Consider the following 24,010-nt stretch of genomic DNA (forward strand, 5'->3'; position numbering starts at 1 on the left):
TTATTATTGAGGGTCACCACTTTCCATTCAGCTGCCAGAGCTGGAAGCATCAGGAAGATGCATTTCACAGGTGTGCAACAACTGGGGTCTGCATTTGTGGTCCTCGGTGACTTCAGGTAACAAGACACCATCTTCATAGTGAGCATGTGAGAAAAATCTAAAGCTGTTGGCTGAAAGACAACCACACAACTTACTTCCCCCCAGCATATAAAACACTACACACAATTCCTAAGGCCAGAAAATCCCATGCGTGTGTTTTATCTGAGCATTAGGTAATCACACAATTAGAAACTATATGCACTGTATGCAGCTGAAATTAAGGATGCGTGTACAGAAAGTTTTCACAGATTCTGATTTTTAATGCTGTATTACTCTCAGATCAACATACAATTTATAATTGCCTGAACATAAATAACAAAGTTTACATTTCAGAAACAAAACAAGTCCCCAAGCATGAGTAGCCCTGGAATCCTGGAGCCCTCTGGAGCATATTGAAACTTCTTATGCGGAAAAAACCCTTTCCTACTGGACAGAAACATACCAATGTTTCTTTCAAGAAAGCTATTTCAACATTACTACTTTTGTATTATCAACATGACACCATCAAAGCCCTAAATCATAAGCATTTGTATTGCTGTTTATTACTTGGGAAATGCACTTCATCCAGAAAAGCCAACATGCACAGTGCCTGCACTGACTGCAACAAAAGCAGCAAAAAATAACTCTCTACAAATAGGTGTTTAAATTAGAAGAGCAGAGATTTTCCTCAGGCGACAGTATTGCTATACCATATTCTCACAAATTTTTCCAGATCAAACATGGTAGCTCCATATTTTGTCCTGAAGACACATACAAAGAAATCACTAAGTTTCCTTGAAATGTCTTCATTGCTTTTAATTGTTCCTTGGTAACAGCAGACCCAGCAGTGTTTGCAAGATTTTGTTGTTATTAACATATCCCTTAACATTACTCTTAACCATCCAATTTTCGTATGCCTACCACAAAAGCCTGCTTTTTATTGACTTCAGTACAGATTCCAGACCTACTCAATATCTTGGAAGGAAGGGACCCTATGAACAGAAATTTTTAACATCAGTATTAATAAAGGATGTCTATGCCAGCACAAAACAAAGGGAAGCACTTTAAAATCTAGGCTGATAGGCTTTTCACATCCAGGAAAACCTCCCTGTCATTTTTATTTTTTTTTTTTACAGAACAGTTTCCCCATGTGCCTGGAGTCAGTAAGACACAGTCTGGCGGCACAGAATAGCAACAGAATCCATCAAATCTGCATCAGGAGCTGGTTACTCAAAATGTTACATTGTAATTATGGTAAGGATTTTCTGTGAAATAAATTCTCTTTCTTCAAACGAGATTCTGAAAAATCACCCTCTAGCATTTCAGCAGAAATGCTTTACAGCTTGTCCAAATTGTAGAGGACAGCTCATCTTTTCCCACGAAAGCTTACAGAGCTTGTAATTTACTGAGTTACTGCTTGTTCTAATGACTGTTTGAAGGAATGGTTTGGCATTAGTAAGAGATTAGTTTGTGTATTAATACAATTCTAAAGTTCACTCAATTTACACAAAATAATGAAAAGCTTAATTTGAACTCTCAACAATTCCAGTTTCCCTCTATCTCAAGTTCATAACGTGGGTTTCATCAAGTCTATGAGAGGCTGCTTGCGAGCAGGGAAAAAAAAAAAAAAAAAGATTTAACAGATGAGAGAAAACATTCCCAACTCACATCAAGGCTGCACTAATTAGGACCGCACATCCCACATACGGAGATGTAATGTGTAATGTACTGCCGCGTGACCGCGAAGGGGCTGCCTGCACTCCTGTTACAAGCGCTCTCCTCTTGAGCCACACTGCGGAGCCTCCCCGCAAACACGGCCTTGGCGAAGACAGGAGGTGCGATAGGGCCAGGGAGGGCAGCAAGCAAACAGCAGGGATACAGCTGGATGGCAAGATCCGGCCATCTGCGACACTTGATGACTGGGTCCTTAGATTGGAGAAGGGACCAAAGAACAAAAATAAAAATGAAGCATGCAACAAAAATCTTAATACAAGCAACCCTCATCCGGGCTACAGACTTGTCCCAATGAGTGAGGACTGCACGACGTGCTTATGAGATCAGCTCTTTCAACATCAGGCAACACCTGATAATACATCGATTTCTCAAGGCAGTGGGGTTTCCAAGAGTGGGCATGAGGACCATTTTTTGTCAACCGGGAAGATTTAGCTCAACCTGCCATTGCTTTAGTTGCCTAAAAAAGCCTCAAACATTCCTACTACTCCCTTTCCAATTAAGAAATCTAATCTGCTGAATTACTAGAGATGTTATTTAACAACCAGCTGCAGAGGAGCTCCTCAAAAAGGGGAAGGAGAAATACAGAAGACAGAAACCCAGCGAGGCCTTGCTTGCTGAGCTAAAAAAGCAGAAGGCACTTACAGAAGTCTGTTTTAAGGGAGGAAAAAAAAAAAAAAAAAATAAACGCCCCTTGTTTAAACCCTCCTCACCTCAAAACAAAAAAGGCTCATAAACTCAAAACTGATTACAGAAAAAGAAACAAATCAAACACAATACAAAACCAGTCCCTCCTCTTCCTGAAGGTAGCAGATTTTTCAGATAGCAAAATAGATTGTCCATTAAAAAAAAAGCAGTATCTAAATATATTGTACATAAGCGTTCATTTGCAACTTTGAAAAATCCTCCAAAACTTTTCAGCATGTGGAGGCCGTGCTTTGGCCTCATGCACATGTGCAATAAAATAATACCAAGTTTTTAGCCACTTTTTTCTGGGGCTTGTTGGGTCACTGCTCCATTAATGTGAACCAACCCAGACACTGTTGGTCACTGTAGCCTTTTTTGAAATTACAGTAAACTCCATGATACTGAATACATGAAATGTGTCACACTTCCAAACAAGTTGCCAGCATCTCATATATAAAATTGTTTTTATATAGATACTTTCACTAACTCCTGAAAAAGGATCCCAAACATTACTTGAAAGAAAAAGAATGCAAGTACAATTTTAAATAAGTAACAGAACTCCCCCTTTAGCTCCTCTGTGTACGTGCAGAGCAGCTGAGGAACTCTTAAGCATGGATGTAGATTTTTTTTAAATGTCAGATTTATCTCCTTTTTGATATCAAAAAGCTGTTCTGCTCTGCAAACTAACTGACAAGTTTTATATTCGTTTAATTTTCACATTGTATTTGCTTAAAAAAGATGGATTTTCTGTTGGTAAGGCCTACAAATTGAAACTCAGATTTTCTCTTCTTGTGTACTAACATTCTATAAGAAAATCTGCAAATCTGGGGGTTTTATTACTTCTGCTACCAACAACTCTTCCTGCTATGGTACAGAAATTATACTGCATACATATAAACCTGTATTTATGTACAGACATAGAATCAGAGAAATAAAAGCACTGGGTGGACATAAAAGCTGCCATTTGCTTGACTGGAGCTCCTGCTGGGTAGTATGAACTCAATGTCCTGCCCATTAACTTAAAGGGGATTTTTTCACTGCCTTCAGGCCAGGCTCAGCAAGAATATTCCATGGCAGCCGATAGGGGAAAACTTGCCAACTCCATTGCAAGATCAAATCCAGAGATCCTTAAAATAATACTGATTTTAATTAATTATTTTTATGCTAACAAAAAACCTCAAAACAACAACCAATGTTTTAAAGTAGCAAATTTACGTTACCTTTTTTTACACCAGTACTTTCCTTTTCAGTTTAGTTGTAGTACAGATGATCCTACCTAACGGAGTACTTACAGACAAGGAAAAATAGTTAACCATTAGGGTATTTATTTTGCATACAAATATTTACAGAAAAATACTTATAAAATTAAGTATTCAAAGTTTAATTGACTTCAAAAAAGCTTCATCCTTTTATGTTATAAAAACATATTGCCTTTACTGTGCTCAAATTTACTATTCAGATCTCTGGATTTTCTTATAAGAGCTTTCTTTTGTGCTTCATCAAATCGATTGACTTTGAGATCCTGGTCTCGGTCAAATGGCCTTCTTTCTTGAGGTTTGTTCTTTTCTTCAAATGCTTTGCTCTTTAGCTTTTTCTGATGCATGTCCATGAGAGATTCTGACCTCTTTGACTCCTGGGAGAGTGGGAAGAAGGAAGAAGAAATAAAGTATTACAAAGTATCAACCACATAGAAAATCCAAATGGAAAGACTGGAATCGGGAAGGCTAAAAATTCCAGAAAAAGACAACAGCTTAGTAACTGGAAAATAGAGTGATAAATTTAGCATACACAGAGCAGAAAGCATGTGTAATCTCATCTACACTGAATAAAATACTAATAATTCAATGATGTTAAAGGTACCCATAAAGTTGTTGAATATCCGCAGTGGAGGTAAATTATAAAATAATGCAATAGAAATATGAAAGTTGCTCTGCCATTATTAGCAGAGACAAATGAAGACAACAAGAGAAATATCTCAAAGTACAGGCCTGGTTTCTTACATGCTTCTCCTAAGCATCTGTTTTCGGTCACTGCTAGGGGCAGGAATGAGCTAGATATCCTTTCAATCTTACCCTCATGAACTGTTGTTTTTAACGTCTGCTCATAACTTTTCAGTATTTGAATAATCTGTTGCAAGACCACAGGACAAAGCCACAGGTTTGAGCTAAATCATGTCTTTTGTGCTATGTTAAGGACTTTAGTTGCATTTATTAAAGAGTGTGATCCAGCCCAAATACAACATAAAACTTTTGCTGATTTCACACAGGAGATAGTCTTGTGAGAACTAATCTATGTGCCCCTCCTTTGCTCGGGTAAAGCATACTTGTGTTTCCTTAAGTAATCAGTTTCTCAGACTCTCAAATCATTACAAACCAGCCAAAACATCAGTCCAAACCAATTCTCTCATCATAAAGAGCAAAAGATGAGCATCCCTGTTTTCTCTTATCTGAGAACACGAGATCTTTATCCTGAAGGTTCATCTTCCTTCACTCCCTGTGCAAAAACTTACTTCATCACACATACAAATAATTATGAATACATGACATAAGAAATGATGCTCATGGAAAAATAGGAAATGGACAACACTTCTTCATGATGTAACTACATCAGTGTTGACAGAACTGCACCAGAGAAAGTATAAGGCACCAGCACTGAAAGAATTAACTGTAAGAAACTATTTTAAGAGTTAAAGCTCCTGTTCAATGAAAAGTATCCTTGATAAAGGTCAGTGCAGGAAGAAACAGGAAAGGAGAGAGCAAAAAACTTTAAAAGAAAAAAACCAAACACACACAAAACACCTGAAAATCAGAAAAGAGCTGATTTAAGAAAAACCAAAACAAAACCTAACAACCCAAGAAACATTGTTCTTAAATAAGATATCCTCTTCAATTTTTCTTGAGAGAACTCTATTAACCTTAGAAACAGTAAAGGCCAATATATGTCTTATTCTGGCAATGGTACAGAGCAAACTCTGTATTTTTACATTAAAATTGTTCTATTCTACTTACAGTAACATAGACAATACAGAAAAAATTTAAGACATTATGCTAACAGCTCTGGATTTGCAAGGCTCTAAGTCAAGAGGGACACGTGATTTCATGAACTACAAATAAATTATTTAAACTGTCAGATAAACTTCAATCATGTAATATAAGCCAAGGCTCCAATTCTCAAGTTAATGATACTCTCAAGAGACCAGACTGCCTTCCATAAGACTTCAGGCCATGAATCAGGGAAGAACTGCCACGAACGCCTGTAAGGCAGGCAACAGTCCGTATACTCTGGTGGATGGGGTTGGCAGACAGAAAAGCGAGATGGAACTTGACATGGAGTTCAGACTTCTAGTAATCAACATCTGCCTATGAAAATTATTGCCTTCTGCAGAGACTTGAGAAAAATTTAATATAATAAAGCTGTTGTAATGAGCAGTTGATGTAATTAATTACATGGTCTAATTAATGCATCAATCCGCTTAGCCCATCAAGCTTATTTTGGGTTAATGCATACTTTGTCTGAAAAGTTAAACCTGTACTACTGTTCTGTTCTTGGGATGTTGGTAATTTGGTGAAGCAAGCTAATATTTGAATTAAGGTTGCCTGCTCCCAGCAACCATGTCCTGACATGAGGATGACTTAAGGAAAACACTACCTAAAACTGGGACAATATACACAAATCCCAGTTCTGTCACATTGTTTTCAGCAGCAGCTGGAGGACCCAGTCCTGCTCTTGTTGAAGTGAAATGTTTTAATGACTTAAACAGCAGTAGGTTTGGGCACTAAAAGGGAAGACTATAACAGCATCACCATGGAAACCAGCAGCCCTGGAAATCAGAACCAGAAGAGTGAAGAATTAAGGGAAACGCAGGAAGAGGAAATATTTTGCTATTACACTTACATTGTACGAAGTCACCTGCTCAACAAGTCTCTTTTCTCTCCCAGATAATACAGTTTCTTCATTATCCTTACAGGTTGACTTTTTTGCCTCTTCTCTTTCCTGATAAGTAGAAGAAATCACATGCTATAACAATCACAGTGTCTGAAGTAAAAAGCAGGGAAATCTATATTTATTTTTTAATTAAATCTGAAGGGTAGAGGCCACCAGGTATTTTTTGCTCAAAGAAGAAACTGGACACACTGTAATCGTGAATTACACATTGGACACACTGTATGTAATTCAATGAGCTGATACAGAGTACCAGATTACTGTAGAAGGGAGAGGGAATAAATGATTATTAATGCAAATATAAATCATTATTTCCTTGCTTTTACCTTTAAGCCTTGAATTCATAAGTTTTGACAACAAAGAAAAATCTGGGAAAAAAAAAATAATCACCGAACAACTCGGGGTATCTTTGTTTTCACATACCTGCTGCCTGCAGGTGTATATGAATGAATAAACACTCACTTTGGCTTTTCTTTCTCTGTCAGCTGGAGTATCTGTCCAAATAGATCTATCACCTGATTTGTCATCAGCTCTTCTCTTGAATGTTCTTGGGCCAAATCCAAAGCTTTTCAATTCAGGTGGAAGTTCTGTCATCCATAATTCCCTGGTAACTTGCTTGGATTCATCCTTTACAAAAGAAATAGGGGCAGGGGGAACAGTAAAAAAAGCAGAATCAAAAATTGCTGTCTGAATTTCTTGGCTACCAGCAGAAATCATGGGTTTTTCCTTGTCTTGACAACCGCAAACACTGAGCATCCTGAGCAACTGCAACTGTGTCACACAGAAAACAGGCAAAGAAAAACAAATACACTCCAGCAACAAAATACTGGAAATAAAGAAATCCAACTTACGCTGTCTGCTGAAGTAAGTTTTTCCTTCATTCTCTGAGCTCTGCGTTCAAAGTCTTTAGTCACATCAGACTCTACTGGTCCTTTTGCAGGCATTGGGCCTATGAGATTGTCTTCTTCCTCACTACTATCTGTAACCTTCCAAAAATAAAACATTTCTCTCAACCATAGTGCTAAGACCATCAAGGAACACTTTTAGCTTCATAGGATTAGAATGACTTTTGTCTGTAAGAGCCCACAAACCTAACACAATGCATCTGGCAGTCACACAACAAAAACCTGGATTAACACTCCAGATTAGAGCTGCTCCAACACTTTAACATGGATACTTAAGTCTCCATGTTTTCATAAACACCATCTCTTGTCTGAGGCAAAACCGCTGGTAAACATAGTGGCAGCACAAAGTCCTGCTACTTTACATCTGTGGCCATATGCAAATCTGAAACACACAAGCATACATCTTTGATACTTTGGGGTTTACCATCATTATTGGACGTATTTCCATAAGGATCGCAGTTTCACATGACAAGACCTGTTTCAAGCTCAGATTCTGTAAGGATGCTAGAAAGATGAACATGCAAGCTAGAGTACAGTGGTATACATGGTTCTACACTCCTGGGTGCATAGTATCTGCCAGTCTGCTCTCTTGGTTCTGACATTTGCTTCTTCGAACCCTTTTGGCACTGCATTTTAAGCAATTATTTGGAGGACAGCTCAAAAAAACCTAGTTTGAAAGGGACTAGATGTTAACAAGAATCTCTGTGGATGCCAGGAGTTGTACAGAAATCTCACGGGTCCCTCCAAGTTAAAACAGTACAGACGTGGACAGAGGCAGGACTAGACAGAAAATGGCGATGCCACAGTGCCCTGGAAGCAAAACTAAGGTGCCCAATATCTACAAAAGTGAAAAGAATTAGCTACAGCCTGAATGTGGGCGATGAAGCAATGGGAGTAGGATGACAAGAAGGCTGTATACTCAGGAAGCACAGAGCTTTACTTGAAAATACAAGGTGGTGGCGAAGAAGTTTTAAGTGAAGGGTGAAGAAGGTGGGGGTGAATGGCTTGTTTTTGTCATGCCAAACTTTGGTTATCAGGCAGACAGCCTAGAGAGAAGATAAGGGCTCAAGAGCAATGAGCAGCGTAAAAACATTATTAGGAGCCTTCCATGTAAAGTAAGGCACCTGAGGCAGAGGTGATCAGTGGAAGATGCAAGAACAGAGCACAGAACCTCACTAGAAGTCAACTAATGGGTGCACAGGGGACGCAGGATGAGTGAAAGGAGGAGGAGAGCAGGAACGTATCCTGCTACACTGAGTTCAAGCCTAATACTTCAGGCTGCTCGCAGTTGGCACCCCACTGCTGTTGAGGGATTTGGGCTAAGGAAGACAGCAGGTGTGAAATAAGCTACTTTACTCCTATGTGGGCCACTTGCTACAGAAACTGGCATGCTTTAATGACACTGCTCTGAGCTAGCTAAGCCAGTTGGCCCTGTCTGCCTCTAGGAGTCAGCAAAGGTATAAATAGTGGGGAAGGCAAGCTTCAGGTAGCTAAAGACACGGCTGTGGACCACAAGGTGCAAGAAGCAGCTTAGCAAATTTAATGGCTGTATGACCAGTTGCATGAAACTGATCTGAAAGACTGAGGAGGGTGAGAAACAGCTGGTCATTTATAAACACCACCAAAACAAGGTGGTAATACCAATTTCTCTCATCATTTTTCTCAAAAACATTTACATAGTCAAGCTTTCACTCATTATCTACCACTGCAATATTGCTTCAGCTTTTAGAGAATGGGGTGACTGCATTCTCTCTCTTTTTTAAAAGGAAGGAAAGAGCTGGTAGGAAAGAGGAATAACTGTCTTGAGAAACCAAGGTAGAAGACCACCATCCTCTCTCTGTGTACAAACAAATAAAAAATGCAAAGATATGATTTTCATGATAAATTGTATTGTAAAGTAGTTGAGGATGAAAGACAAATTCCATGTTGAGTTTTAATTGAAGAAGCATGTCTCATTTCCTTTCTCATTAGTCTTAAGTTCAATTCACTCCATTACCACCTACCTCAAACAAGATGAAATTAAACAAACATTGAGAAATACTGCCTTCAAGTTTGAAGGGGAAATCAATATAAAGTGAAGAATCAGCATGGAATAAGCTGCCTCTAAAGATGTACTAGAATACAAAATAAATAAATTAAACCAAAATAAACAGAAAAATTACTCATCATGTTCAAAGGTAAAAGATTAGAGTATCATTAAGAAGAGGAAAAAAATAAGGTAAGATAAGTTCTGTAGTATCTGTAACAAAGCTGAAGCTAGAAGATCTATTTAGGACAAAAGAGACTTTTTTGTTTGTAAAATACATAAGCAGATCAGTTTTGACATTCCTGCCTCAAGAGATCTGTCATTATGATAAATTGCTTAATCATTATTTGGAGTTATAAGATGACAAGGATCTTAAAAATGTCAGACTGATTCTTCATGAAGGATTATGACAACACTCGCTGTAGGAGGCTGAAGAATGATGTACTTTGCAACTACTAATCAAAAAAGTGAAGTTCCAAAGCAACCTTTGCCTCATCCCTTCCTAGCATGTCCCACAGTGTCTGGAGTTAAACTTAAAACTTAAGTATTTTAGAAATAAACAGAGTAACTGTTAATTCTCACAAGGAATTAATATTCACTATACCATAGCATGAGAGAGATCTAATTGCTTAAAAACTGGTATCCAGCACCATTTTTCATGTCTTAGGGTATCCTGCCTGGGTTAAGTGGTGCTGTTCAAGAAGGATGCAAGCTTCTCTAAGTCATTACTCCCCATCTGCCAGCCTGCTGCAGATGATTCAGATCCCTCAGAATGATACTACAGGCCCATGTTTAGGGTGCTGAATCTTCCCCATACTTCTAGCTGTATTTTATCACACATCTTACTCTTGAATGTTCTTTGGTAGTACATATAACCACAGAATAATATGGATTACACTATAGGACTTGCAGGTTAGGTAAAAAACTAGGTTTCTACCTAGTTTTTTACCTAACCTGAGAAGAACTGTCAAAAAACACAAAATACTGCATCAGTGTCACTGTTCTGCTCTGCCTTACTCCTAGTTACAGGTATCATCTTACTATTGATACAAACAGTTAGTGATACTGTAGCGTCATTCTTGATTGCGTTCTTTTGAATAAATGTATTTAACACATTCACTAATAAACATTTTAAAAGAGTGAAGATATGTGAAATATTCAATCATTTTGCTCCCTTTTCAGCAACAGAGTAAAAGCTTGAATTACAGGTAAATATTTTCATTCTAACAGGTTGCGTTACTTCTTTGACATCTTCAAAAAATCTGAACTTTGCCAAGATGTCCACTCGTGAAGGATGTCACACCAGAAGAATGGAAAAACATTGGGAAGAATTACTGTGACTGCAGTTTAGGATGCCTAGATCTCTTGCACTTGGTGAGTGCCTCATATGTCTAACAGCAAAATCACAACAAACCAGACCAGCCACCTTCTTTTTTTTAAGGCTTATTTATGCTTCAGTATTTGACTCAGGCAAAAATATGCCAGACACTTTCTGGTCTAAAATTAAACTGTGATGCTGAAAAGTATGTCTAGTAGACTTTTTCAGGCTCCTACTTGTTATAGCATTTCAGATAGACTGTACTAAAACAAAAAGTCTTCTGTTTTCACAAACCTGGGTACGGAACTCTGATGAAAGAGATGGTCCTATGGAACATCTGCTACTCCCAGTGTCCTGCGAAGGTTTCCTAAAGCCAGGTGGTAATGCAGGACCTATAATGGGCCTGAGGGGGAAAAAAAATAATTATCTTCATTTTCAGTTGAGGAGGAAAAAAAGGAAGTAACATAACCAACAAGGACAGTACATTAAATGATAGCCTTCTACTATTTGCTGCAGGGAAAATTAAATGGATTAATATAAAAATAAAAATCAAATGTTGATAAGAAGCGATTCTCCTTCCTCCCCATACCAAGTGTGCCCCCTACACACACACTATAAAAATAACTGAGTAAGAGCTTCTCTGTCTTCCAGGAGGACCTCTGCAGATAGCTGGGGTGCAAGAAAACTGGGGAAGTTGCAGCATGTAGTCATGGAAATCCACTTTTTTCTTCCCTACCTTCCTTCACCAGATTCAAGAGCAATGAAAGGTGAGAGGTCAAATATATGCTACTTTTTCTCTAGCAACAAAGTCAATTTTGTTCATTCTTGCTTTGCACCACAGTTTCACTGTCCTTCAATAAACAGAATCAGTGAACTGCTCTGATTTCAAGTTTATTTTCCCTTGGAATGGGGATGGGAGAAGAAAAGTTTTGTGATCCCAGGCAACTTCACTGATTTGTTCTTATGCAACAGCTCTACAAGCAGTATAATTCAATTGTCTCCAGGAGCCACAGAAAGGTGAGAAACGCTTTTCAATGGTGAAAACAGTTCAAAGCACACTAGAAACTGTGCTTGCAGTACTGAAAAGACTTTTGTATACCATTTCCTCTTAATAATCTAGCATCATATTCTTTAAAGCTAATAAAAGCTAATTAAAAACTCAAGTAATTATCACCTAAAGAAATAGCCAAGTGACAGCATCCTCACAATGTATCAGCAGAGACTTCATTTATTACTATCTTCCATTTGAACTTTAGGGAAATAAAACATAACACAATGTAAACTGAATTATGCTAATTATTGTCTTCTACTAAATCCCTCATAATCTAATCAGTACAGTCCTGCTGTAATGATATTAATGTCAGCATTTGAAAAGGGGAATTAAAAAGCAGAAAGTCCTGCCAGAAAGCCAACCACAGACAGACAGACAAAAGCAATAAAACTGAGCTCAGGCCAGGACAAGGGCACTGGTGAGGTTTCAAACCCAGGCAAGAGGTCTGGGTTGAATCTGAAGTTCCACCCCCACCTAACTGCTGCAAAAAAGAAACAGCTTTTATTTTCCTCTTCTCCTTTCTGAGTGCTTTCTCGTTGAGATGATATTTTAAATTCCCAATATAATTCAAAGAGATTGAATTTAAACCTATACAGATATGTCCAAAATAATATTTTATTTTAGTACACAAATAGCTTTATTTTGCATGGAGAGACAGTTAAACCAAACTATAAAAAAGCCTTCTGCTAAAATATACAAGAACATCTATGTTGTGGGCTGTATCTGTGCAACTTGTGAAAAAGAGCAGATCTCAAATACTCTGCCTTGCTTCTGTCACAGCTCAAAGGCTCTTCCAAAGAGTAGAAAAATGGTTCCTATATTCATCCCTCCCACACTTTCTATTTCTATGCTTTTTTTTTTTTTCTCTCCACATGAAAAACCCTGTTGCTTGGGTCTTTCCCCAGCAGCGCACAGCCAGTGTGATTCTTGACAGCCTCCTGGATGTCCAAAGGTTCCCTGAAAGGTGAAGTGAATCTAAATAAAACTCTGTTAAACACATTTTGCTGCTCTGGGTAGCTTTGGTACCTATCTAGACACATTCAAAAACAACCCCCAAACTTACAATGAATTAAGCTTTAATTTAAAAAATATTGAATTTCATATATGGCAAAGAATGTTTCTCTGGTTTTGGGCTTGGGAGTCTTTGCTAATGTGTATTATAAAATAGGCATTTCAGCATTCTTCTGATGTATAACAAAACATTTTTTAGGATAACCTTTGCTCTTTACCTTGATGTGCGCATACCTCGGGAATATCTGAGTGCTGCACTTGTGTCTAACATTGTTAGTTAAAACATAGTTATCTAAACATTGCTGGTTATCAAAGTTGAAGGAAAACAGTTCATACATGTATTTTATGCTGGAATTATTCAAACAATTTTTAACAAGCTGCAAATTGGCACACGAGCTGCTCCTAATCATGAATATGTTGCTTTGACAAGTCTGGAGAAGATGTAACAGAACGAATGCTTTTCTAAAAGAATGAATAGGTCACACAGAGCTAACAAACAGTTTGTCCATATATTGAAACAAACAGCTTGCATTTGTTTCAATTATTTGTGGCTAGCTCATCAGCAGCAATCTGCTCAACACTCAGCAGTGCAGTGGGGACACGGTTAACACACTGTGTCTATACCCTGCACAGCTTACACGCCTCAGTGTGTCAGGACAACTAGACTACCAGGTGTATGGGGGTGGCAGACAGACAAGGCTCTTCCCACACATCACACCTTTCCCACCTATTCAGGGAATCAGGCTGGGTGCAAAACAGCTCTGCTCAATCTGCTTTCTCCGTGTGTGCTAGGAGCGGTTGTATGGTGAGCTAGGACAAAAAACCCCCGACAAACTACCAAGTGCCTTTTATTGCTTTAATCTCTTACACTCTGACACAGGGCAGACTCTTGCCTCTGAGTGTTACCCAACATTTTGGAAATAAACTGCTAAGTAGAAATAAAAGTTGGGTGAACATACAAAAGACTAAGATTATATGATGGGTGACTGCCTGTGTCACTGCTCATCTCTCTAACCTTCAAACTACAATTTGCCTCTTTTCTTCCTCTTTTTCTTTTGCACACTTTGACAAAACATTTTACCACAGGAGTATTCATGTCAAAAATCAAGAAAGCTACCCCTGCCGGTATTAAAAGGTACAAGCATTTATTTGCTTTATTAGAGATCACATTATTTTTAGTGACTTCTTAAGTTTTATAATTAAAATAACACATAGTGCATATGAAACAGAAGCGAAAAATATTAGTTACTCTTGGGACCATCAAAGCACCAAACAAGCCCACTGAGCATGATACCCACAATTATAAAGTTTGTTGATTACAGCAAAGCGTAGTTAAACAGACACAAAGAGGATACTTCCAAATAAGCTTAGTTAGATAAATTCTTGTTTTCCTAACTGCTGCCAAGCATCATAAAAATTTATCCAAACTAAAAAAAAAAATATTCAACTTTAAAATTTCCTTTGAGATGGTATACTATACACACAGCTTGACAAAAAATTGAGTCCCTTTCCTAGAACTGAAAACTCACACCTGAGAGGAAGGTATTAACTTAATTTTATCTACCAGCTCCCTATTGCTCTGAGGAAAATAATAGTGACCGATGGACTCTCCCGTACCTTTCATCAATAGGCATCCCCTTGGAAGTCCCAATTTAACTACAGATCATAACTTCAAATTATAGAAGGAAGTGCACAGATTAATGTAAAGACTAGAAGGCTGCAAGACATGGCTAAAGTCTGCATAGAAAATCCATAAATATTTTTTTGGGGAAGTATTTTATAATTGTGTGTAATCAAATGGAAAGCTTCCTGACAAAGGCTGTAAATAATGCTTATTTACTTACACCTGACAGCTTGCTTTCCAGACATAAACAATAATCCTTGGTGCATTAGTAAATTACAATTCCAATAATCTGCACTGTATTGCACCACACAAAAACTTACTGCCCTACTCCCTCACAGTCCAGAATGAACTATAGAACTATGGGTCCTTGTACTGTAATTTGTTTTTTCTGCACTGATCTGAGACCTATCATAAGAAATGGAAGAAATCTGACATTAAAAATACAAATCGGACAATTCACATTTTTTCTTTTTCTCTCCAATCTTCCAACCAGGACTAGGAGGGCTGTGTGTTCTGTTTCAAGGGAATGCTGTTCCTATTCTCAGGATGTGGAGGAAGCAATTCTAATCATCTGAATCCAAAGTGCACAATTGAAGTGTTCTGTAATAGTGCTACAAAATATTTTATCTAAAATAATTGTGTTTTAAGGAAAAGCACCTGAATATAATTCCATTTTTATTACCTCTCTGGAGAATCATCCTGTTTTTTAAACCCAGGAGGAAGAGCAGGCCCAAAAAAGCCATCATCATCATCATCTTCCTGAATTCTTTTTGGCTTTCTGCAAATATAAAGATTTCGCTTAATAATTACCTTGACATGCATAGCAATTATCTACATTTTAAAAAGGAAAAAAAATATGTAAAATTATTTCAGACAGTCTTATGTACTAAATATCCTGCTGTTACCAAGGAAACAGTGCAAAAGGATCCAAAATAATTTGAAGCAATTAAAAAATTGGGAGCATAAGCTTCAGTCCAAAAATGCTTTGACATTTAAAAAAAATTAAGAATGCTTTTGCTGTAAAAAGAAAAGTAATATTATGTTGAATTACCATTTTCTAGTCACAAAGTAATTTTAAATTTAGCACACTTCTTTCTCCATTTTTATACAGTCTGCATTTTGACTAGTATTTTTCCCCGTTCAATTTTAATTAACTGAAAAACTGTTGAATAAGACAAGAAGAAAAAAGTGATGAAATTACTCTAACACTCATTAATATGGCATAACGCCCTCCACGTCCCTTATACAAGCCCTAGCACAAACACACACAAGTTCATAACACAGCAATTGTGAGTAATCAACCTCGCCAAATGCGAGTACGTGCAGACTCCTGTTATTTGCTGAACAATTTGGATTTTTTCATCAGAGTTGACTCAATTGAATGCATAAATTCATGCCCAAAAATACTTCTTATGACCTTCCAATGAGATGTAGTATATGAGACACAGGGCAAAACTCAAGTACCAAATACTTACAGATGTGGTAAGTGGTATCCTTAGTATAAACAAGCAGAACATTAAGGATTTTATTACTTTAATTGCAGAACTAAAACAAAACATGTAACTACAGCAATCTGGTTGCCTTACATAACTTAATTCAACTGTCAAACAGTCAGCTGAACATTCTTGATTTTACACAGGCTTTACCCTTTTTCTTTACAGGGTTTACTTTTTATTTCTATAATACCATCCCTTTCTCACAATTTATAGACACATTTCATTTGTAATACAACATAAATATACAACTAATCTAAGAACATACTCACTTGGGTGCTGGATCTCCTTCTGTCTCCTCTTCAGAATCTCTGCTTGTGTCTCTGGGTAGAGGAAGAGATTCCAAGTCATCATCACTGTCAGGAGTTTCTGAGCCACAGCTGCTTTTATAGCCTGGAGGCAGTGCTGGTCCTGCAACTGAACATTCAGAGTTATCTGGGATACTTATTAAATGTTTCAAATAAATATGATCTATCCTAGCATTCCCAAAATACATATCTACCTGGAATTCAATTTATTCAATCATTGCTTTGTCTAGCATTTAAGAACATATTTAACAAACTGCTAGAAGTAACTTTTTTCAGCTCCATATTTCAATGAACAACCCCCCCCCCCCCCCCCCAATTAAATTAGTACATTACTAATCCATTACTACAGAGTGTCTTCTGGAACAGGACTAGAAAACCTTGTTTCATCTAACAACTAATTTACAACACATATATTATAAACCGGTATACTTAAAAAGAAACTACCACCTTAATAAAGCATTTGAAGCTTACTAGTGAAGAGTCACATCACTTGTATGTACACAGCATGGGAGACCATAGGTTAGTTAAATTTGATCGCCAGCCTGCTTTAGGAATGGTTTAATGATTAAGGTTATTCCCAGTTCAGCTAAGCATGAGCAGCAGGCACAGACTTATGTCCTCTGCTGAAAAAGATGATTTAGGCATTCAGACTTGGAAGAATCATTGCTGTCAGAAGGCCGGGGCCGTGGATGAAGCTTCCATGTTCCAGTCAACCCTTCAACCTCTGAAGCATCAGAAGGGGACAGATATCTCAGCAAAGGAAAAAATCAGACCCTAAGACTGCTAACAGGTCTGAGCTGTTTCTGGCACTGTTATTCACCAGCAGGCACAGCCCTTTGTACACTTATTTGGATACAGTACCACATACACTGTGTCCAGAAGCAGCTTAGCCACTGATCCTAACAGCAAACGCCCCCTAAATGAGACATTTAATACAGATACCCTCACAGGCTCAATCAACACAGAGCCACCTGGAGTAGGCAAAGACCAGCAATGATCCCAAGATAAGAGGCCTTCCCAGATCCAGGGTAGTGCATGCAGGGCCAGCACCAGTTGACACACACAGCATAAACAGCTGTCCGATAAAATGGAGATCGATCATTTTGCATCCTGAAACACAGGCACCATTCCTCCTTTTAATATTTCAAGCCTTGAGTCCAAGACTGACAGGACAGAAAGATGTTTTGGAGGGAAAAGACATTGTTAGCTTTATGAATAGTCAAGGATTAGATGAAAAGATGAGATACAATAAAACCACATAAATGAAGGGTACCAGAAAATTGCACTTCCAGTTAAAGAGCTACAACTTTTTGATGGTGCAAAATAAAACCTGATACAGATTATGGTTCCATTGTTAGCTGACAAAAGCTAGGCAGAAATTGAGTCCTTCAAGTGAGCTTCATAAAGCTTTTACTCATCTTTAGCACATGACACAGAACAAGGACAGCTTACTAGCTACAAAGCAGCCAGACAGATCTGCCACGTGTTTTGTTTTCTGTTTTAATGGGAAAGGCTTAAACCAGGACACAAAAAATCCATTTCGGCACGAAGTAGGAAAAAAAAAAATAACCCACAACACCCCAGCCTATAAAGGTAAAGTAAGTTCAAGATGAGAAGGAACAAACAGATGAATGATAAATAGAAATAAAGACTGGTATCAAGAAGTCTCCCATTTTGGTATGAGAAGCACCACTGGATAAAAAAACCACTTAAAAACCCGACAAAACCTGCACAACAGCCTTCTCCAGCCACCTGGTGCCCTGATACCATAAAAGCAGAGCTTCATTTGGTCTGAATGCAGACAGACAAAAGAAAGGACTTGGAGTGAAAGAAGCAAACTGAGATGCAGTTTGGTAAGTCTGATACTGCAGAGGAAGAGAGAAATAGGGATCAGCTTTGTGAGCTGGAAAGAACTAGTAACCAAAACTATCTAAGGAAGGAGACTGGCCCCACTGACACGTTGTCCAGCATCAGGGCTAAGATATACGCTTTCTATCCCACCTCCTGTCTGTTACGCTGGCACAGCCATTTGCATGGGCTATGCAATAAACTGGATCAGGGAACTTAAGAAGTATAAAAATAACACTGCAAAACCCAGCACTACCCTGAAGGAACTGTTTGTTCGTGGAACTGCAGCCTAAGCAGGACAACCAGAAACAAAGTAAGAGTCAGACTGGTTCATGAAAGGAAAATGGCATTTAAAGCCTTGGCAAGAAACAGTCATTGGACCTGGTGAAAGAAGTGGATGGAAGAGAAAGCCTTGGGAGAATAGGGATTAAAAATTAATTATGGTCATGGTACTGACTGAGACTAATAATCAGCACAGGTGAGGATACAGTTATGGATTAGGTTGGGGTGGGGAGCCACAGTGATTAGTAGAGAGGAAGGGATGGGAATTGCTAAGCATAGATTCTGGGAGCAAAGAAAGGGAAGGGTAAGAAGGGAGGCCAAGATCTGATGGGAATGAAATTCCCTGAAAGCCAATGAAAAGTAGAGATACAGACCAAAGGAGGAATGGAGGAGAGGTCAGTATCAGGAAACTAAAACCAACGAGGTCAGGAAGAGATATGGACGTACCAATGACAGAACAGGAAAGTGAGGAATTAACCAGAACTGAGAACAACTCAGAGCAGGACAGTGGGATATAAAAGTGTCAGAAGAAAATTTTGGGGATGGAGAGGAGAGAAACAGAGCCAAGGATATGTCTAAAGTCAGAATGAATGTTTCACAGTTGCTAGAAGTGGCCATCCTACCATTGTTGCTCTGACTTGCTCTCTCCATTGAGCAGGCTCTGGTGACTATCCACCTGAAAATTAAGTCAATTCAACTCAGAATCCAAATGGAAAACTACTTTTTGCTTTGTCTGTTTTTGCTAGGTTAATCTCTGCTGTATTTGGCGATTCTAAGCAATCTACCATGCCATCAGACAGGCACTGGGAACCTCCAAGGACAGACAGGAGTACGGCCTTTCACCTTCAGCAACAGCGACAGATCAACTCAGACATATCACATCAATGCCTCTGTACTTCAACAAATGGGGCCTCAATGCTGAAATAGCCAAAATCTCTTCTGTATCTCTGGTTAGTTTTAGCCCTTTCCTAGTATTTCTCTCCTGCTGGTACAAGGACAACACAGAGGCAGGGACAAAAGGGCCAAAGGAAGTAGAAGTCTTCCAGCAGGAACACATTTAGGCCAGCTTCAAAGCATCATCATGAGAAAAAAGAATCAGGAGATGAGTGCGTCCCATAGGTTGGGCAGTGCAAGCTGAAGAAGGAAAGGTAAAATATTTGGCAGGGTTTGAGCTTTTGAGTCTGTCCAGCTATCACTTGCTCCCAATTCTGGTCATGATTAAGGGTCACAGGGTTCAAGGAGCAGCAGTTCTCTGACACCAACGGACATTTGTATCTCTTGATGAAGTCCATTTCAACTCCCTCCCTCTGTGCTGACCTACAGGTAGAGCAGCAACTGGCAACTGGCACTTTATCTTAAGTTACTCCCTTATCTTCCGAGGCAGGGATGCACAGGGAAATGAACAAGGCAGCTTTTAACTCCACTCACGTTTCACAATACAAAATACCACACATCAACATCAATGTGATTACACAAGCTACAATTACTACATTTTCAGTTTTTCTTCTTTTAACAAAAAAAAAAAAAACAAAAAAAAAAAAAAGCAAGAATTTGCATGCTACAAGTTACAACAGAGCTCTTATGTCAGGGGTTGGAACTAAATGATCTTTAAAGGCCCCTTCCAACCACAACCTTTCCGTAATTCTGTGTTATTCATATAAAGATGAAAGAAATACAAATTTACGAATGGATCAACAGACACTTTTTTTTTTCCACTACATCTAGCATGGCAGTGTCATATCCCAGATGTAAGACAAATGCTTATCTGACTGCCAAGAGGGCAAACCACATCCTGGGGTGCATCAAACACAGCATAACCAGCTGGTCAAGAGAGATGATCATCCTGTGTATTCAGCATTGGTGTGGCCTCACTTGAGTACTGTGGGCAGTTCTAGGCCCCACAATTTAAGAAGGATGTAAAGGTCCTTGAATGTGTCCATAGGAGGGCAACAAAGCTGGTGAAAGGCCTGCAAGGAATGTCCTGTAAGGAATGGCTAAGGAGTTTGGGCTAGTTTAATTTAGAGAAAAGGAGGCTGAGAAGTGACCTGATTGCTCTCTGTAGCTGCTTGAGGAGGGGAAGTGGAGAGGGAGGTGCTGATCGCCCCAGTATCCAGTGATAGGACATGTAGGAATTGTTCAAAGCTGCACCAGTGGATGTTCAGACCGGACATTAGGAAGCACTGCTTTACTGAGAAGGCGGTCAAACACTGGAACAGGCTTCCAGGAGTAGTTAACATGGATTCATCAAGTGAAAATCACGCCTGACCAATGTGATAGCCTTCTACGATGAAATGACTGGCTGGGTAGACAAGGGGAGAGCTGTGGATGTTGTCTACCTTGACCTCAGCAAGGCTTCTGACACTGTCTCCCATAACAACCTTATAGGCAAGCTCTGGAAGGGTGGGTGAGATAGGTGGACAGTGAGGTGGGCTGAGAACTGGCTGAATGTCAAGAGCTCAGAGGGTTGTGATCAGCAGCACAGAGTCCAGCTGGAGGCCTGTAGTCAGCGGTGTTCCCTGGGTCAGTACTGGGTCCTATCCTGTTACATTTATTCATCAATGAAGGGACAGAGCGTACCCTGAGCAAGTCTCATGATGATACAATACTGGGAGGAGTGGCTGATACACCAGAAGGCTGCACTGCCACTCAGCAAGACCTGGACATGCTGGAGAGTTGGGCAGAGAGCAACCTAACAGAAGTTCAACAAAGGCAAGTGTAGGGTCCTACATCAAGGGAGGAATAATCCCACGTACCAGCATGGGCTGGGGCTGACCTTCTGGAGGGCAGCTCTGCAGAGAAGGACCTGGCAGTTCTGGTGAACAGCAAGATGCCCGTGAGCCAGCAGCATGCCCTGGTGGCCATGAAGGCCCATGGGATCCTGGGGTGCATTAGGAGGAGCATGGCCAGCAGGTTGAGAGAGGTGATCCTCCCCTCTGCTCTGCCCTAGTGAGGCCGCATCTGGAGTGCTGTGTCCAGTTCTGGGCTCCCCAGTTCCAGAGAGACAGGCAACTACTGCAGAAGGTCCAGAGGAGGGCTATGAAGGTGATTAGAGGACTGGAGCATCTCCCTCACTAGAAAAGGCTGAGAGAGCTGAGCCTGTTTAGCCTGGAGAAGAGAAGACTGAGAGGGGACCTTATCAATGCATATAAATATCTTCAGGGCAAGTGTCAGGAGGACGGGGCCAGGCTCTTTTCAGTGGTGCCCAGTGACAGGACAAGAGGCAACAGGCACAAACTGCAGCACAATAAGTTCCATCTAAACATAAGGTAAATTTTTACCCTGAGGATGGCAAAGCACTGGAACAGGTGGCCCAAAGAGGTTGTGGAGTCTCCTTCTCTGGAGACATTCAAAACCCGCCTGGACATGACTGTGCAACCTGCCCTAGGTGAACCTGCTTTAGCAGGGGCTTGGCTAGATGATATCCAGCGGTTCCTTCTAAGCCCAACCATTCTGTGATTCCTAGAGAGGTGGTTGATGCCCCAAGCCCGTCAGTGTTTAAGAAGCCCTTAACAGCATGTTTTTTAACTTTTGGTCAGCCCTAAAGTGGTCAGGCAGTTGGACTAGATCATTGTCATAGGTCACTTCCAACTGAAATAATCTATTCTATTCCCTTATCTTATAGTTCTGAATGAAACCTTTTTGACAGAATTCTCAGAACAGCTGCTCAAAGTCCTACTTTCTGCTGTTCAGAGGCGGAAACAATGGAAGTAGAATAAAAACCCCAAGTGTTCTTACAGAAAAGCAAAGAGCAGTGCAAATATTGGTGAGACCACAAGGAAAGAAAACATAGTGGAAAAGCTGTTCAGCTTTAAAAGGGGAAGTATCCCTTAAAATAACTAGAATATAAAAGAAATAGTTGCAGAATTACTTCTAGGCCCATTCTGTCTCAAGACCCGGCAAGCGTTACAGTGCAGAAGATGCTTGTAGCAGCCCCACCACACAATTTTGCCACTCAGAACCTCCAGGTGCTGGGATCCAACTCGAGCTGTAATTCTGTACAACAAAGTATGTTACAACAAAGTGCTTGCTCTCTCTTCCTTCTCTACACTGCAGCAGTATGCCTTGTGTTGAGCAGGTACACTTACTTGTACCAAGCTGTTGTATGTCAGGAAACATTTATAGAAGTTATAAAAACAAATAAACAACCCCTAATAGCTGGGTTTTGGTGTTTTTTTTTTTTTTGTTTTGATTTTGTTTTTTCTTTTTAAAGGCAAATAAATTCCTTCATCCACTTCACACACAAATCCCCAAGATCTGCCAGTGTAACTGTAGTGCTATGGAGCTGATGTACAGTGAGACAGAATGTGAACAAACTAGGCTGAATGACCTAGACTACATACTGCCAAAACACTTGATATCACGAAACCACAGCCTACTGATAAATGTAACTTATTTTGTTCAGTGGATTCACACACAGTATAGATACTTGCGATGTGTAACAGGACATTGTTAGAAAGAAAGTGAGTAAGCCATCGACACAAACAGGAGTAGGAAAGGCTGCATCAGCTGAAACTAGCGTGTAGTCAGGGCTTCAGTACAGAGCCGAGCTGCCGACCCGGAGCTCGATGTTGCTGTAGTGCCAGCTCTCTCTTCCTATTGCTCCCTCTTCTGGATTAAAAAAATGAGAAGAGCAGACAAGCACAGCAAGCCATTCCCATCGGAGCTGCTTTGTTTAGAATAACTGAATGGAACAGTGCCAGAAACTGAACATATTATTATGAATATAACATGAACCTGGGTTAAAGGCAAGGAGTACTAACGCTCAAACTGCTACTTCCAGAGATACTATTAACACAGAACACGTAAGAGTCCAAGTGGGGGAAACTGCTCCACCGCAGGAGAGCCAGTCTGGCTGTCAGCTGGTCTCGGCGAGGTCCCACTTCTGCCGTGCCCCCTGTGTCAGCATAAGAGACCCTGGCGACCCTGCTGGCAGGCGAGTCACCGCAGCCCCGCCGGGCGCCAGCCGCCTCCGCATGCCGAGGAAAGCGACCGAGAAACGACAGGCTCGTGAAGCGTTTTGCTCTGACAAAGGCCAGCAGGCCGCAGCCGCCTGCCCAGCGGCCCTCCCTCCTGCCACCACACCGAGCTACTGAAGAACTCAGGCCGAAGAGCACATGTAGAGCTGGAGCAGGAAAATCATCAACGGATCGACGCAGTATTTTTAAAAAAAAAAGTTTTAGACCGTCTCCTATCGATAGCACCCCATCAGGCAAGACCTTCTACTTCTGTTCCTGTTCCTTAAGAAGCCGCTGTAAGAACGGCTCGCGACGCTCAGATTCACGCAAACCCGCCGCGCAGCCACGTCCCCCCGGCCTCGGGAGCGGCCCCGGGGCCCCGAGGGGCCACGCTCGCCCCCCGCTGCCAGCCGCGCCGCCTGAGGTGAAACACGGGGGGCGCCCCCCGCCGCCGGGGACCGGGGACGGGGACGCAGCCGCCCCCAGCCCGCGCTCTACCTTGGCTGAAGTCCTCATCCGGGTCCGCCTCGGCGCAGCGCGGGAAGCCGGGCGGCAGAGCGGGGCCGATGAGCTCGCGGGCCATGGCGGGGAAGGGGCGGGGAAGGGGGCGGGGAAGGGGGCGGGTGGGGGGCACGCGGCGTCGCGCCTGGCCCGGGGTGGCGGCGCAGCCCCTCTCTCCCGCCCCGTCCCGCCCCGTCCCGTCCCGCTCCGCTTCCCCGCCCCCCGCCGCCTCGCTTCCGGTGCTACGGAA

The 24,010-nt window shown here is 40.6% G+C and overlaps 1 protein-coding gene across 1 annotated transcript; it reads right to left on the minus strand.

Moving 5' to 3' along the window:
• Positions 1 to 1,210: 1,210 nt before the first annotated feature.
• Positions 1,211 to 23,973, minus strand: GPALPP1 (GPALPP motifs containing 1). Its single transcript, XM_037375890.1, has 8 exons — positions 23,758 to 23,973; positions 16,139 to 16,283; positions 15,056 to 15,151; positions 10,982 to 11,090; positions 7,290 to 7,424; positions 6,901 to 7,065; positions 6,391 to 6,489; positions 1,211 to 4,129 (listed from the first exon to the last, which is right to left on the minus strand). Exons 1-8 carry the CDS (start codon positions 23,840 to 23,842, stop codon positions 3,911 to 3,913), a joined length of 1,053 nt encoding a protein of 350 aa, XP_037231787.1. The 5' UTR covers positions 23,843 to 23,973; the 3' UTR covers positions 1,211 to 3,910.
• Between the last annotated feature and the right edge of the window lie 37 nt (positions 23,974 to 24,010).

The sequence above is a fragment of the Falco rusticolus genome, chromosome 2 (assembly GCF_015220075.1).
Source record: "Falco rusticolus isolate bFalRus1 chromosome 2, bFalRus1.pri, whole genome shotgun sequence".
Lineage (NCBI taxonomy): Eukaryota > Metazoa > Chordata > Aves > Falconiformes > Falconidae > Falco > Falco rusticolus.

Coding starts and splice junctions, on each gene's coding strand:
- GPALPP1 (XM_037375890.1), bottom strand. CDS start 23,842: ATGGCCCGCGAGCTCATCGGCCCCGCTCTGCCGCCCGGCTTCCCGCGC. Junction 15,152..16,138: donor GAAGGAGATCCAGCACCCAA/GTGAGTATGTTC, acceptor TTATATTTGCAG/AAAGCCAAAAAGAATTCAGG. Junction 7,066..7,289: donor AACTTACTTCAGCAGACAGC/GTAAGTTGGATT, acceptor TCTTTTGTAAAG/GATGAATCCAAGCAAGTTAC.